This window comes from Nannospalax galili, unplaced genomic scaffold (assembly GCF_000622305.1).
Source record: "Nannospalax galili isolate Female #2095 unplaced genomic scaffold, S.galili_v1.0 scaffold800, whole genome shotgun sequence".
Lineage (NCBI taxonomy): Eukaryota > Metazoa > Chordata > Mammalia > Rodentia > Spalacidae > Nannospalax > Nannospalax galili.
The window spans coordinates 2,920,559-2,936,173 of record NW_008347125.1 but is presented as its reverse complement, the minus strand read 5'-3'; the positions used below and the strand labels follow the sequence as shown (position 1 = coordinate 2,936,173).

Below are 15,615 nucleotides of genomic sequence, written 5' to 3'. Positions count from 1 at the left end.
CAAAATGAACTTACAACTAGTAGAAAATAACCTAGTCCCTGAGTAAATTAAGATGCTTTCAAGCTGTCAGATAGACAGTCTAAGAAAAGATTAAGGTAGCCATATCATGTGCAGAAGAACAAATATAAAGGGATTTCTTCCCTGGATTTTAATATTTCCCATGTTTGAAGCACATTGCCAACCCTCACTGTATAACTTTAGTATTTTCTAGTCATAAAATTGATTCTACATCCAGGTAAGCAGCACCTCCCAGTGCTGCTGGTTTCACACCTCTTACTATAAACTACCCATTTATGTGAAATGAAAATAAAACATGCAGGAATTCCCTTGGATCTGAGAGTAGAATTTCCCGCAGCACAATCAAGTTTGTGATTAGTTTATCTAGGTCATCTAAGCAGACCAGCCAATCAAAGACTAGAAGGAAAAAGCATTTCCTAAATAAATGATTCCCAAGAACACAGTCTCCAAAGACTTTCTCAGACTTGAAGTCTGATCCAGTACAGGAGTGAGTTAATAAAACTCTATTCCACCATGAAGAAACCTGGCATTCTTTTCTTCCTGGGCATCATCTTCCTGGATCTGTATGGAGTTCAAGGTAAGGGGTTTTTAATTATATTAGGTTAGTAAATTCAGAGGTATGAATCACTGTAAAATACTTTTTGGTTCATGAAAGAAAGTCGAACATTTCACATGCACTCACTCATAAAAGTGTTTGGGTGATATAAGTTGAGCAATTATCCAAAGGTCGCAGCTTGTACCTGCCAAGTCAAATGTGTCTTCTCAGTCTAGGTAAGCAACTTTTTTAAAAAGGGTTCAATATAAATATGAGCATTTTGCAATGAAAACCCCTCTCTCAGATTTAAAGAAGTTTCTGCATGTTTTACTTCCATTTTATGTAAATGAGCCATTTATAGCAAGGGATATGAAGTCAGTAGCACTGGTCACTGATAACGAGATGAAAGACTGTCACCTACATCATTTTCATTTACACCTGATACTGTTTATTGATGTCTGTGATTAACCAATTGAGAATCCAGAAATCAGAGAAGCCTCCTCTAGCCTTCTTACTAATTGCTTTTGTTACTTTAGGAAAATAAAGTTTCTAGTACTGTTTCCACATCTGTAAAGTGGGAACTTTGTAGTCAATGTGTTCCATAGTAAACACTAAATAAATAGATGTTACTCACTCTAAGTATCAAGGGATGAAGATATTTAATACTTTTTCAAAAATCAAAACATTAAGGATGGGAAAGAATGATGGAGGTGGTAATTAGTTATTGTAAGTAGAACTTTCTGCCCAGACCTACATCAACTCCATGCCACTAAGGTCAGGTAATAAATGGATTGGGGACTTGCTTAAGAAACTGATCCACATAGCAGAGGTGAACTTTGTGTGTAATAAGGATTTGTTAAGTATAGTGAAAGTTTCTTTTACCCCTAAGGTTTTAAAATAAGGTAAAGAACTCAGAGTGACTTAAGCTAAAATTCTTCCCCTGCCACCTAAAAGCTGAATAACTTTGTTTTTAACTTTAGCTTTTTTACTTTGAAACTCGTAGTGATGACTTACACTCAGTCATAGCAAGAATTACCAAGTCAAATGTATCATTTTGATGGACCATGTCAAGTGAGACCTTGATCAAAACACATGTATTATCTCTCCAATAGGAACCCCAGTAATAAAGAATCAACGTTGTTCCTGCATCAGTACCAGTGACAGGATGATCCACCTCAAATCCTTAAAAGACCTGAAGCAATTTGACCCAAGCCCTGCTTGTAAGAAAACTGAAATCATGTAAGTAAAAACATTCAACATATACATACCATATTGAATTTAGTGGGAATCTCATCTTTAGACTACTTGCTCACACAGACAAATTGAAGTTCGGACAGTTAGTCCCTCCATGAATCTGTCTGCTCCTTTCTTTTCTTCTCCTAAAAATAAATAAGAAATTTCTAGTAGAAACTGAAGTCAAAAGATGACATATTATTTAAGTAATATCCATCGTAGAAAATATTTGCTCCCAAGACCAAATTACTTTTGCTTGTTTGTTTTTTGAGACAGAGTCTCCCTGTAGCCTCAGCTGACCAGGAACTCACTATGTAGACCAGGCCCCAATCTCACAGAGATCCACCTGCCTCTGCCTCTGCCTCTTGAGTACTGGGACTAAAGGCATGTGCCACCAAGCCTGGCAGCATATGGTCTTCTAAAGCTCCTCCCTTGACTTTGTATGTTTGTCCCTATTTATAGTTGTCAATATGCATACAACAGTAAAGTCAATAAAGTAATATATTATATACAGCCCTTCTCTATTAATTCAGGTTCTAGGTTTCAATTACCTGTAGTCAACCATAGTTCATAGTATTAAATGGAATAGTCCAGAAATAAATAGTTCATGAGTTTTGTTTTGGTTTTGTTTCTGTTTGTTTTGTTTTGTTCTGTTGTTTTTGTTTGGGGGTGTTTTTTAGTCTTTACAAGACAGGGTCCCCTTGGAGCCACAGCTGGTCTGAAACTCACTATGGAGACCATGCTGGCCTCGATCGCACAGAGATCTGCCTGCCTTTCCTCCAGAGTGCTGAGACTAAAGGTGTGCACACCACCAGTTCATGAGTTTTAAATAATTTATTATATTATTATATTTTTTATTTTCATATTATTTATTGTTATTAATATATTACTGTGCTTAATTTACAAATTAGACTTTATCGTTGGCACATAGGCAAAAATAGGATATGTAGGATTTGGTGTCATCTGAGATTTTTAGGAATACAAACATATCCCCTATAAATAAGGAGAAACTACCCTACAGTTTTGTAATTTGCTTTATAATGAACACAACAATAATGAATATTTTCTCATGTCAGTAAATCTTCTCTAACAATGTCATATTGTTTGGGGCACTAGGAATTGAACCCAGGACCTTGCATATGCTATGCATGTACTACCACTGAACAATACCCTCAAGTCCTAAAAACTACTTTTTTAAAAATTGAGGTGGGGAGAGCTGGAGAGATGGCTCAGTGTTTAAAGGTGCAGAGGACCCAAGTTTGGTTCCCAGCACCTGTGTTAGGCATCTCAGAACTACCTGCAATAGCTCAGGGGATCCAACACTCTTTTCTAGCCTCTGTGGGCATCCACACACACGTGCATATATACACACATAAATAAAAAATAAAATAAATTTAAATGTGAGATAGATGATAGATAGATAGATAGATGATAGATTGATTGATAGATAGATAGATAGATAGATAGATAGATAGATATACAAGTGTGCATGCCATGGTGCATGTGTGGCAGTCAAAGGACAGCTTTGTGAAGTCAGTTCTCTCCTTTCATCCTTATGTGGGTTCTAGAGATTGAACTCAGGTCTCAAGCCTAGTGAGGGAAGTGCCTTACCCCTGGAACCATCTCACTGGCCCTAATAATGACTTTTAATGGCCAAATTGTGTTACATCGTACGAATGTGCCATAATTTATATAGCCAGTGCCCGATGCTAGAGATGTAGGTTATATCAAACTTTTCACTATTGTCAAACTATCACTGTTGCAGTGTTGTCTTTAATTCTTTTCTAGTAATACTTTTCTAGAGATTAGAATTTCTTGCTTGTTTCTTTTGAGACAGAAACTCATTATATAGCCCAGGCTGGCCTCAATCTCATGATCCTCTTGCATCAGCCTCCTGAGTGCTGGGGTTCCAGTTGTGAGCCATTGTGCCCAGCATCTTACAAATTAGAATTGTGATATTCAAGACTATGCATATTTAAGTTCTTTAACACATAAATCAAAGATGATGTATGGGATAGTTATTCTTTTTTATTTTATGTGTATGAGTGTTTTGCCAGCATGTATGTAAGTACACCTGTGTCATGCAGTGCCCTCAGAGGCCAGAAGAGGGTATCAGATCCCCTGAAACTGGAGTTAAAGATGATCGTTAGCTGCCATGTGGGTGTTAGGAACTGAACCCAGAGCCTCTGCAAGAGCAGCCAGTGCTCTTAATCATTGAGCCATCTCTCAACCCCTGGAATGGTTATTCTTATTCTCAGGTTACATAGAGAAATTAATTTTTAAAATGGGATTTTTCCTGAAATACCTGCTACAATTTTACAATTCACTGGTTAACCTGAGGAAAATATTTTTAGTAGAGTTTAAGTGGTTTCATTGGAAAATTCACAAAATCCATGCTTACTTTCATTATTTCTATAGAAATAATTAAATTATTATTACTAGGGGGAAAAAGAAATCTCACTGATATTTCTTTGGCAGTGCTATAATGAAGAATGGGGATCAAACATGTCTAAACCCAGATTCAGAAGATGTAAAGGAACTGGTCAAAGAGTGGAAGAAAAAGGTGGGTGAAAGGCAGTGCAACATTCTTTCTTTTAGAAATTAACTTGGGAAGACAAAGGATCTGTGCAGTTCCATTAAGGGATACATTTTCCATCTTTCTGAATTGTATTGAAGAATAAGACACTGAGGATTTAAAAGTAATAAGATATAATCTCTCCTATAGCAGATGGTCTTTAGCAATGTATAAAATTAATTGATTTGGTGGGATATATATACATATATATATATATATATGAATCTTAAAGATTGCAAAAGAAATAGTCATTAACTTTGCCAAAAGTGGAGAAGTCATTAAGGAAGACTTCTTGAATCAAGTGACCTTGATTAGGATCTTGAAGTATTAGTAGTTTTATCAGAAAGATAAATACACTATGGACACAAGTAGAATTATGAAGGAGCTGGCTGTGTTCAGTGAGCCTGAGCCTCAAGTAACGTAGCTGGAGTTTAGGTGGAAAGAGTGAAGGGTTGGGAAGGGAAAGCAGCCCAGGACAAAGTATGGGAACCCTGTGTGACACACTAAGGAATAGGGTTTGAGGAGAACCATAGAATATGTGGTAGGGTCCTTGGGTTCCAGAGAGGGCTTTTGTGGGCAGGGGTGGGTGGTGAAGGACAGTAATAAGCCAGGAAAATAGTCTAAAAAAGAGCAGATAGAAAGCTATAGCTTTTTCCTGGACATGAGAAAAATAGAAAATCAAACAGAGCATTTGCAAGATAAACAGCAATTTAAGTCAGCTTAGAGGATAAAGACCACAGTCAGGAGTTTGACAGGGAGAGGGAAAAGTTACAAGATTCAAAAATGTTGCCTAAACTGGGCTTGGTGGACCATGCCTTCAATCCCAGCACTTGGGAGGTGGGGGCAGAGGCAGGCAGATCTCTGTGAGTTCTAGGCCAGCCTGGCCTACATAGTGAGTTCCAGGCCAGCTGGGGCTGCAGGGAGACCCTGTCTCTAAAACACTAAAAAAAAAAAAAAACATTGTCTAGCCAGGCATGGTGGCACATGCCTTTAATCCCAGAACTTGGAAGGCAGAGGTGGGCAAATCTTTGTGAGTTTGAAGCCAGCCTGGTCTACAAAAATTGTCTTTTCCCCCTTCACTTCTTGCAGATCAACCAAATGAAAAAGCAAAAGAAAGGAAAAAAACATCAAAAAAACAAGAAATTTCAAAAAGCTAAAAAGCCCCAACATTCTCGTCAAAAGAAGACTGCATAAGAGATCACTTTACCAACAAGCTCTTTGCATTTAAATGGTTTTTTTTAATTGTACTGAAATACTTTCAATGGGAAATAGCCTTTGGTATAGATTCATTAAGTTGGCTAGAAAGTTTAAAGCATTTTTATGAAAGTATAATAAAGTGAGAAAGTTAATTTTTAAAGCCAAATATTAAGAATTGGCAGAGGCAGCAGTTTATCTTTGTTCTGCTCAGCCAATTAAATTTTGTCAAGCTCATGAGTAGTCTTGAGAATAGCACATCTGTGCAAGAGTCCACATAAACTCATCCCACACACAGCACCTGTGTAGGCTTCCTCAGCCACACACTGCAGCCTCTAGAGAATTCTGAGGCCCATGTCACCAAGCCCCAGGCCTGTCTGTATGCTGGTGAGCCAAGTGATTTGGAGCTGTGCTGGACCTCTCTAAGCTGCTATGGCTATCAGCAGCTGCATTTGAATCAGCCTACGGGCTTCTCTTGCAATGTGTCTGAGGGATCTGTGCTGGTGGTTTCTAGGGTTCTACCACTGGAGATTACCAGTGCTTGGCTTTAAGGACCTTCTGTATGACTTTTGAGATGATGTGATTTCCTCTTCTACTTGATCCTCTCTTCAAGGCTCATTTCAAGTCCTGCTTCTTAAATAAAAGCCTTTCTAGGGGGCTGCAGATAATAGTTCAGTGGTAGAGCACTTACTTGCCTTGTATGCACAAGGCCCTGAATTTGATCCCCAGCAATGAGGTCATCCCGGACCAGGCATTGACCATGTGAAACTCTAACCCCTGAGATCCAGTTTTCTTATTATCCTCTGACATCATCAGTATACGAGCCAGGGCTTAACATTATCCTTATCTTATTTTGACAGGATGCTAACTTGACTTCTTTAACAATTAAGAATCACATGTTTAAGACATTTGTGCATATTCTGGACTGCTCACAAAATATACAGGACATCCACAGCCACATAACCCTACAGCGAAAAGGAGCTTTACTGATCAGCAGTGCTCAACCTTTCCCCATTCAAAACAAAAATCCTTTCACAACCATTCTTATTAAGAACTGTTATATGAAATTACAAGAACTCAATTAAAAAAGAAAAAGAAAGACCATTCTTGACAAGCATTAATTCGCTGTGATTTAAGAAGAGAGCTGCCAAAATCCTTGGTCAATTAATTTAGGCAAAGTAAATTTCATTATCACTTTACCTCATTTTAAAATTTGCAGAACATTATATCAGTCACCTCATCAGTTCTCATGAAGAAAAGAAGTAGTAACACACTGAAAGCCACAGGGAACAGCAAAAACTGTTGGTAGAAGCATGGATGGGGCCAAGTTACCCTCTGTGGGGATTGGAAGCCACCTTAGAGAGATGCTCCATAGAACTAAGAAGAGACTGTGGTCACTCACTTTCCCAAACATTGTTACCCTTCATGCTGCAGATGACTTTGAGCACTGGCTGTTGGTAATCCCACACAAACACCATTATCCAATCATGATACTATCCAGCTCTTTCCGTGTAACTACTTTGAGAAAAATCTAAGACTGCTTCCTAATTGTTAGAGTGTGTCGCCTGCATCTCACAGGTGGACAGTGCCTATAACTACTAGCCAAAGACTACATATTTTCACTAAGTATCTATGATAAATATGTATTATATGCCTACTATGTCCACTCATCATCATAGCTACATATATATATATATATATACACACTAAGCAATTTTTAATCCAAAACAATATTGGTTTATATCCTTTGGAACTATTTCATTGAAAGACAATGGTATCAATACTTAAAATACCACTAATCTAAAAATAAAAGTATTTGTTTAATGTCTTTTTAAAATATTTTACTTTTTTATTTTACATGTATGAGTGTATTGCCTGAATATACGTAAATGCATCCGTATGGTACAATGCCAGCAGAGGTCAGAAGCAAGTGTTGGAACCTCAGGAACTGGAGCTATGGACGGTTGTTAGCTACCATGTGGGTGCTGGGAATCAAACCCTGATCCTCTGGAAGGGTAGTCAGTGCTTTTAATCCCTGAGCCATCTCTCCAGCCCCAGATAAATTATTTTATTTTATTTTTGCTTTTTTGAGACAGACCTAAAACTTGTTATGTAGACCAGGCTGGCCTTGAACTCACAGAGATCTGCCTGCCTCTGCCTCCAAAGTGCTGGGATTAAAGGCATGTGCCACCATGCCCAGCTTCCAGATAAATTCTTTAAGAAGCTAGTGCTACACTTTAGAGAATTGTCCCCCAGAGGCCCATGTGTTTAAAACTTAGTTCCCAGTCTGTTCAACACTCTCTTCTGACCTCCATGTGCATTGCATGACACGGGTGCACTTACATACATGCAGGCAATACACTCATGCACATAAAATAAAAATAATAAATAAAATTTAAAAAAATAAGATTGAAGGTAGACGGAAAACATCAGCCTATACGTTTGAGGTACTCTTGAGAAACCAGATTGGAGTGATATTTGGGCAGGTATCAGCCACTAGCCATGTACATGAATTCTCCCAAAGGTCTTTACCTGAAGAGGCAGCAGGATGCTATGAAAAGAGCAAAGTTTTTAGATTCTGAGATACAAGGATCAGCTAAACAGGCTGTGGCCTTGGATTCAAGTATGTGTAACTTCTCTGCACTATTTCCTCCTTCAGGAATGTTGCGGCGAACTGGCTGTACATAGATCTTAGTGCATAGAAAGCACTAGGCCCTCCTTGACCACCCACCTCTGCAGCACCTTCCTCTCATCAGACACTGTCTCATATCTCATGTACAGAGAGGTGTATCTAGTTGAAGACCATGTTGGAGATATGAGACCAAAGCTCCCCAGAGCAGTTTTCTATAGGCAGTTTTCCATAATCCTAGCCCAGACTATCATTGTCTCCTTCCTAGCTTACCTCAGACTCTCCTATTTTCCAGCCTTCCCCTTGCTTCCCTACCATCCATGACAATCAGAATGATCCTTTTTAAAGACTTAGAATATACCATCCTTGGACAGCACTCAGAGAGGCAGAGGCAGGCAGATCTCTGTGAGTTCAAAGCCAGCCTGGTCTACAAGCCAGCTGGGGCTACAGGGAGACCCTGTCTCAAAAAGACCAAAAAAAAAAAAAAAGTCTCTTTATCATGTGTCCTGGGCTCCACCTGCCTCTCACCATGTTGCTTTACAACTGAGGCTCAGCCTCACTTTCTGTCTCTTGGGTTCACTGAGTTTATTTCCTTGTCAAGACCTTTGTCTATGCTGCCCCTTATTGTGCTGGATCATGCATGTCAACTTGGTTAGACTGGGTACTGCATTTCCTGGAACCTCTTTCCCTATCTGTTTCTCAGACTTAGCAGACAAGGAACTGGATGAGATTTGGAGCAGTGAGGGGGTGACAGTAATCTTCAGAAGACTAACAAACACAACAGTATGCAGTGGATCTCGGCTTGTGCTGTTCTCTTCCTCCGTATTTGGTTCATTTGACCACTGGCCTTGTGGTCTCCAGCGCTCCTGGGCTCTCCATCAGAGGTAGTAGATCTATGATACTTATGCTGAAGCAGCTGCTTCCCTTTAGTAAACTTTAGCATTCCCCTTTTGATAGCTGGGGCTCAACTTCTAGAATTTTCTCACAATTGTCTAGATAGACAGGTGCTTCTGTTAGACCAATGATTCTTTCTCCAGATCCCTGGTTTCCCCTTTGGGACTTTCACTTCCCAACATCCTTCCTCATCCCTCCAACAAATCCTGCACTGCCATCTTCTCTGTAGAGACTGTTTCCTAACTGATCTACCTGTGTGTAATGCGCTCTTCTTCACATGGCTGTTCCTACCTCATAGTTCAGTCTCAGTCTGAATGTTGCTAAAGAGTTCTCTCCTCTCCTCATCCTCAGCAAAGTAGCCACCCTCACATTAGACTCTACCAATTGCAGTGGTCTGTAAAATGGAGTATGTACACCTGAAGAGAGAATGAAATGAAAATATTTTGAGCTTATATTATTGGTTGGATTTTTGTTTTTCGCTTATTTGGTTGGTTGGTTGGTTGGTTTGGTTGGTTGGTTGGTTGGTTGGTTGGTTGGTTGGTTGGTTGGTTGGCTGGTTTTGTCTTTTTTGAGACAGGGTCTCCCTGTAGCCCTAGCTGACCTGAAACTCGATATGTAGACCATGCTGTCCTAGAACTCACACTCACCTGCCTCTGCCTCCTGAGTGCTGGGAATAAAGGCGTATGCCATCACGCCCAGCTACGTTACTGGTTTTTAAAAAATAAGAACTGGGAGTTAGAGAAATGGCACAGAGGTTAAGAATGCTTTCTGCTCTTGCAGAACATCTGGGATCAGTTCCCAGCACCTTCACAGCACCTAACAATCACCCCTAGCTCCAGTTTCAGGGGATCCAGCGCTCCCTTCTGGCCTCCATGGGCACATACATACATGCTGGCAAAAAACTCATACATATAAAATAAAAACAATCTTTAAAAGAAAAGAAAGAAGGGGCAAAATAAATTTTCTAAAAATAAGAATTGGGGGCTAGAGAGATGGCTGAGTGGATAAGAGCACTGGCTGCTCTTGCAGAGGGCTTGAGTTCGATTCCCAACACCCACATGGTGGCTAATAACCATCGGTAGCTCCAGTTCCAGGGGATCCGATACCCTTTTCTGTCCTCTGTGGGCACTGCTGACATGGGTGCACTTACATACATGCATGCAATATACTCATACACATAAAATAAAAATATAAATAATTTTTTAAAAGAGCTGGTATTTTCACAGGTACACAAATCTACCCACTCACATGCATACACCACATGTGCATAGAACACACATGCACACACACACTGAACTGAGGCTGTATTATACATCTTAACCACTATTGATCCTGTCAGGTTCATTCAGTGCTTTTGCCAAGTGGTCATGTGTCACATGCTGATTTACTGAAGAAAAAGTAAGATGTTCACAAATGGTAGTGATTGACACATGCCCTCACTCAGTCCTTCACTTTCTTCTGCATGTTGGCTACTTACATGTGCACACTGAACTGCACTTAAGATAGAGTGATAACTAAGCTATATTTATATAAGATTGAGTGATATCTTTTTAATTCACAAAATGGGTCCATAGCTTTAAAGAATTCCTGCTAAGAAATTCATAGAGAGGTAATAAGAAAACTACAAACATAAACTAGCAAAAGAATCAATATGGATATGTGGGGTGCTTGTGGTAATGTTACCTAGCAGGATATGCAATCTTAAAAGCAAGCCTAGTGGCTATAATCGTCCCACTTCCTTTTATCACAACCAGACGCATTTATCATAATCAGATGTAACAGACTTCTTCATGGGCTGAAATTATTGTTTTAAATTTTACATGGTATTTTCTTGCTTCTCACACTGCAACATATACAAATTTACATTCTCCAACTACAGAGACTCTCTCCTTTTTTCACTGTATCCCTAGTACCTAGAGCAGGCCCTGACATTTAGGAAGCCCTTAATATGTATTTTTTTAGATACATATTATATGTATATAATTATATGTATATATGTATATGTTTCACTCTGTTTTCTTGCTAACCTTTTCCAAATCAGTTTCAACTACCTTCATCACGGTCATCTACCTGTGTGATTCTGTCTACCTTCAGCCTTGCTTTCATTCACTGGCTCTACTTTCTTACCATATCTATCTGGCTCCTAGTCACATATGACTCAAGTCCAGCTTTTCCAAGACTTCATTCTGGAATTCTTCAGACCACAATGAAGTCTCTGACTATCCTATCCCAAAGTGCCTTTAAGTATTAAGAATTGTTCTCTAAGGCGAGGCATGGTGGCACACACTTTTTACCTCAGCACTCAGGAGGCAGAGGCAGGAGGATCTCTGTGAGATCGAGGCCAGCCTGGTCTACATAGTTCCAGGACAGCTGAGGCTACAGGGAGACCCTGTCTAGAGAGAGAGAGAGAGAGAGAGAGAGAGAGAGAGAGAGAGAGATGAAGTTACACCTATTTGCTTTTCTTAAAAGTTTGCTATAAGTGCTGGAGAGATGGCTCAGCAGTTAAGATCACTGACTGCTCTTGTAGAGGACCCAAGTTTGATTCCCAGCACCCACATGGCAGCTAACAACTGTCTGCAGCTCCAGTTCCAGGGGATCCGATTCCCTCTTCTGACCTCTGTGAGCACAACATGGGTGCACTTACACACATACAGGCAATACACTCCTGGAGCGCGCTGGGCGCTCTGGCGTGGTGTGCACGGGCACACCTGGAGAGTCGCAGCAGGCCTGGCCACAGGCGTCTGCTTCTCTGGTCGCGCGGGCTTTCCCCGCTGTGGCGCGGCTCTGTGTCTCCTGGGAGCGGTGGCGGGCGCTGTTCGCCGCTTTGGTGCTGAAAGTCCCTGCTGCTGAGGCTTTTGCTCAGCTGCGTCTCCGCCCTGATTTCACCCATGTACTTTCCTCAAGATGCGGGGTCCACTGGCCACTAGACCACGCGGGAAAGTACGAGGGCAGCTAAAGCTAAGGTTCCGTGAGTCGGTGATGGAGGAATGCTGCCTCCGGAGAGGCTGGATCGCTGGTAGTAAGATGCGGGACTCTGCTTAGTCCGTGTTACAGCTTTTACTAAGTGTTTAGCTCTTAGTGATCCAGCAGCTCTATTATTGAGAGAAGACTGAGATATTTATACCATGGGGGTAGTGGTAAAAGCTTTGGCTGATAGATACTTTGTGAGACATTCTATTTGCATATGGAAGTGGGTTTCTGCCATGCTGCCAGACTGCTACCTGAAAAATCACACAGGAAAGCATGGTATTCCTAGAGCCAGAGGCCATGTTTATGTTATGGCATTTGTGGCGGGCACTTCAAAAGGAGAGTCAGGAAAAATGTCAGGAAGGCACCCTGCTATGAAAGGAGTCACAGCACATAACTCCAAGCTCGTGAGCTATCTGGATATGAAGAGACTTCTACTTCACATAACAGAGGCCCCCAACATCTCCTCCTCTTTGATTTAAATATGAAGAAGTGCCATCGCCAGCCCTAAGAGCCAACTCATTTCATCTCGGGAAAATCCAAAGTTTGATAACTGACCATGACCTGTTTCCTGTAGTGATTTTAGCAAATGGCAGTAACTGTCAGCAAAGAAATCTTTAAAAACAGTGGGCAAGCATACACAGTATCATCAAGGGGTAGGAGCCATGCAAAACAAGGGATTGCTAAGCCAAATAGATTACAAAGTTTTGAGAGTGTTAACATTGGTTTCAATAACATTTGATTCATTTACAGAGAAACAGTATCTTTTTTTTTTCAATATCATATAGTCCCCATGTTCAACAGTTATCAAGTCCAATGTTCTTTTGTTGTGAAGCACAGTTCTGGTAAGAGAGTTCATTTGCTGTTGAAGAAATGCCAGGCTGTCAGTCACGAATGTCACTGCTTGGTTCAGCTTGTCTTCAGCCAAGGGCAGAATCGGGTACAGCTTGTTGTCATGGCAATGCCTCCAGCATCCAACGTAAGTTTGGTCTCTGTCAGCAGGGGGAAGAAGATCTTTCTCTACTAATAGCTCCTGGGATACAATTATTATACAAAAGGTGGACAAAGAGAAATTAACACAGTTTTGGGCTTTTCCTCACTCTATGGGAAAAGGCTGGGGAGGCTTGCTGCTGAAAATGCAAATTAAATAATTAGTTAGTTGTTTGAATCCACTTAGATGAGAGTCAGTGAAGTCTTTCTGTTCCTGGGTAGAGAAGGGTGGTGAAAAGGGAAGAAGGTTAAACTTGTTTTAGGACACAGTTGATTTTATTTGGTCTTCTGTCTTTCCTGTAGAATAACATTATAAGTTAACACAGACTTGGCTGCAGATGTAGCCTGTTGAGAAACATGAAAGTTAGCTGTGGGGTACCTGGAAAATGCACCTGAGTGAAATTTGTCATTACTTTAATGTTCCAGCGATTGTCCCATGGATCTGATTCTTTCCTTGAAAAATAAAATCTCTAGAACATGGTATCAGGGAGAGTGGGGGCTGTCGGAAGCTTTGGTGCTGAGCAGGGTAAAGACTGCCATGAGAATGACAGAAAAGGGGGCTCCAGGGGGACATCTGTGGCGTGCAGCTTCCACTAGGTCATGGATCTCTTTCCACGTGATCCTGTGTGGCTTTGGATGACGTCTCTGCCTCTTTCTTTTCTTTGTCTCTGTCAAGGTCATGCGAGCCATCTTCTTCGTGGGTGGGGAGGTGTCTGACATTTCTAGCTGGAACCCAGATAGGCTTTGGTTGATCCTGTGGAAAAATACAAGCAAATCCTCTTCCTGTTATTAACAATGGATCTGGTCCTTTCCAGAGTCCATCAAAGGGGTCCTTCCATTTAACCATGATGGGTGGTACTGGGTGTATTTGAGCCCAGTGTCGGGTGATGGGAGGAGCATCTGTCCCTCTATATACATTAAGTACATTAAGGGTAAACAGGGCCAATGTTAATTGAATATTGGGAGAATATGTTGTTTGAGCCTGTCTTTTTAATTGGTCCTTTAAGGTTTTATGCGACCTTTCTACAATGGCTTATCCCTGTGGGTTGTAAGGGATGCCAGTGTGATGGGTGATTTTCCACACTTCACAGAAATTTAGTTACAAATACATATTTCTGTCTGCTGAATTGGGGAACATGAGTTACATCAATTTGCCAGAGGGCATTAGATTTTAATCCTCTAGGGTTGATGCCCAGTTGTTGTATAGCAGGAGTATGTATTAATGATGCACAAGAAGAGCAGGTTCTAACAATATGCTTAAGCTGTTTGAGAGGAATGTGGGGAAACCTGAGATGAAGCCCTTGTATATTAATATGAGTGGCATGGTGGAGGTTTTGGGCATCTGTTGTTGGCAGGAAAAGTTCCAGCGGTGGCTACTTTATCTGCTATGGCATTTCCTTCAGTAAGAGGTCCTGGGAGAGAGGAGTGGGACCTGATATGCTGGACAAATAATGGAGCCACCCTCTTTTGTAATAGTGTGGAAATTTTAATTAGCAGAGGTGAGATGGGGTTGCCATCAATTTTAATAAAGGAACAACCTAGCCATGGGAGTAAATTAACAGCATAGATGCTGTCAGAATAAAGGTTGAAGGGTTTATCAATTTTATCAAGAGCCATATAAGATAGCAAAGGGCTCCTTAAATTGTGATTTATCAGATAGGGGCTGAAAGTATATCACAGGTGGGTCATCAGGAGAGTCATATATGACTAATGCAGCTCCTTTTTTCCCTCCATCTGTAAAGGCTGTAATAGTCTCTTTTATTGGTTTATGGCAAAAAAGTCTAGGCGGTAGCCAGCGAAATGTTGGAATAACTGACACCCATTTATCTTTGGGATAGTGATTATCAATTTGTCCTGGGAAGCCTATTAAGCTAATTGCAAAAGAGGAGTGATGCTTTAAGAGCCATTGTACATCTGATGAGAAGGGGATAATGAGAGTATCAGGTTCCTTTCCTATAATTTGAATAATTCTCTCTCCCTTGTCGGACCATGGAGGCGAGAGTGTCCACTTCTGTAAGAAAGCGAGGAGCGCCTCCTACTGGCGTGTGTAGCCATTCTAGTACTCCGTGAGTCTGATGAATTGCTCCTACCATGGTCGGGGAGGAATTAAAAATTAAGAGTTGGACAGGTAGCTTGGGGTCATATCTGGCTAGTGATGTCTTTTGAAAGTGACTATTAATTACTTGGAGAGCTCGTTTTGCATCTGGGTTTAGATACCTTCTGGAGGCTGGGTTTTTGTCTCCCTTTAAAAGATCAAAAAGTGGCTGTAATTGACTTGTGGGGATGAAAAGCCAGGGCCTTAGCCAATTAACGTTGCCTGAAAAGCTCTGAAGGGAATTAAGGGTAAGTGGATGGGGGACATCCAGGATAGGTTTAAGGGGCCTAACAGTAGTAGGCATTATTTCAGTCCCCAGGAAGGTAATGGGGGGAACTGATTGTATTTTATTTGTGGCTATCATAAAACTCTTTTTGTCTCTAGTGCACAATATTTGGCAAATACCTATTAGATGAAGACTATGCACTTTGAAGGAGTGATATTTATGTACTTGCTTTTATTTTTCTTAATTTAATGCCTATGTA

At 40.7% G+C, this 15,615-nt stretch overlaps 1 protein-coding gene across 1 annotated transcript; it reads left to right on the top strand.

The window, feature by feature from the left end:
- Positions 1-474: 474 nt before the first annotated feature.
- Cxcl9 (C-X-C motif chemokine ligand 9) lies at positions 475-7,450 on the top strand. The gene is made up of 4 exons (XM_008843534.2): positions 475-595; positions 1,666-1,792; positions 4,265-4,349; positions 5,451-7,450. Exons 1-4 carry the CDS (start codon positions 532-534, stop codon positions 5,553-5,555), a joined length of 381 nt encoding a protein of 126 aa, XP_008841756.1. The 5' UTR covers positions 475-531; the 3' UTR covers positions 5,556-7,450.
- The last annotated feature ends 8,165 nt before the right edge of the window (positions 7,451-15,615 follow it).

Excerpts from the sequence above, each read along its gene's own strand:
- Cxcl9 (XM_008843534.2), top strand. The coding sequence starts at position 532 with ATGAAGAAACCTGGCATTCTTTTCTTCCTGGGCATCATCTTCCTGGAT. Across the intron at positions 1,793-4,264 it reads TGTAAGAAAACTGAAATCAT|TGCTATAATGAAGAATGGGG; the intron begins GTAAGTAAAAAC and ends TTTCTTTGGCAG. Across the intron at positions 4,350-5,450 it reads TCAAAGAGTGGAAGAAAAAG|ATCAACCAAATGAAAAAGCA; the intron begins GTGGGTGAAAGG and ends CACTTCTTGCAG.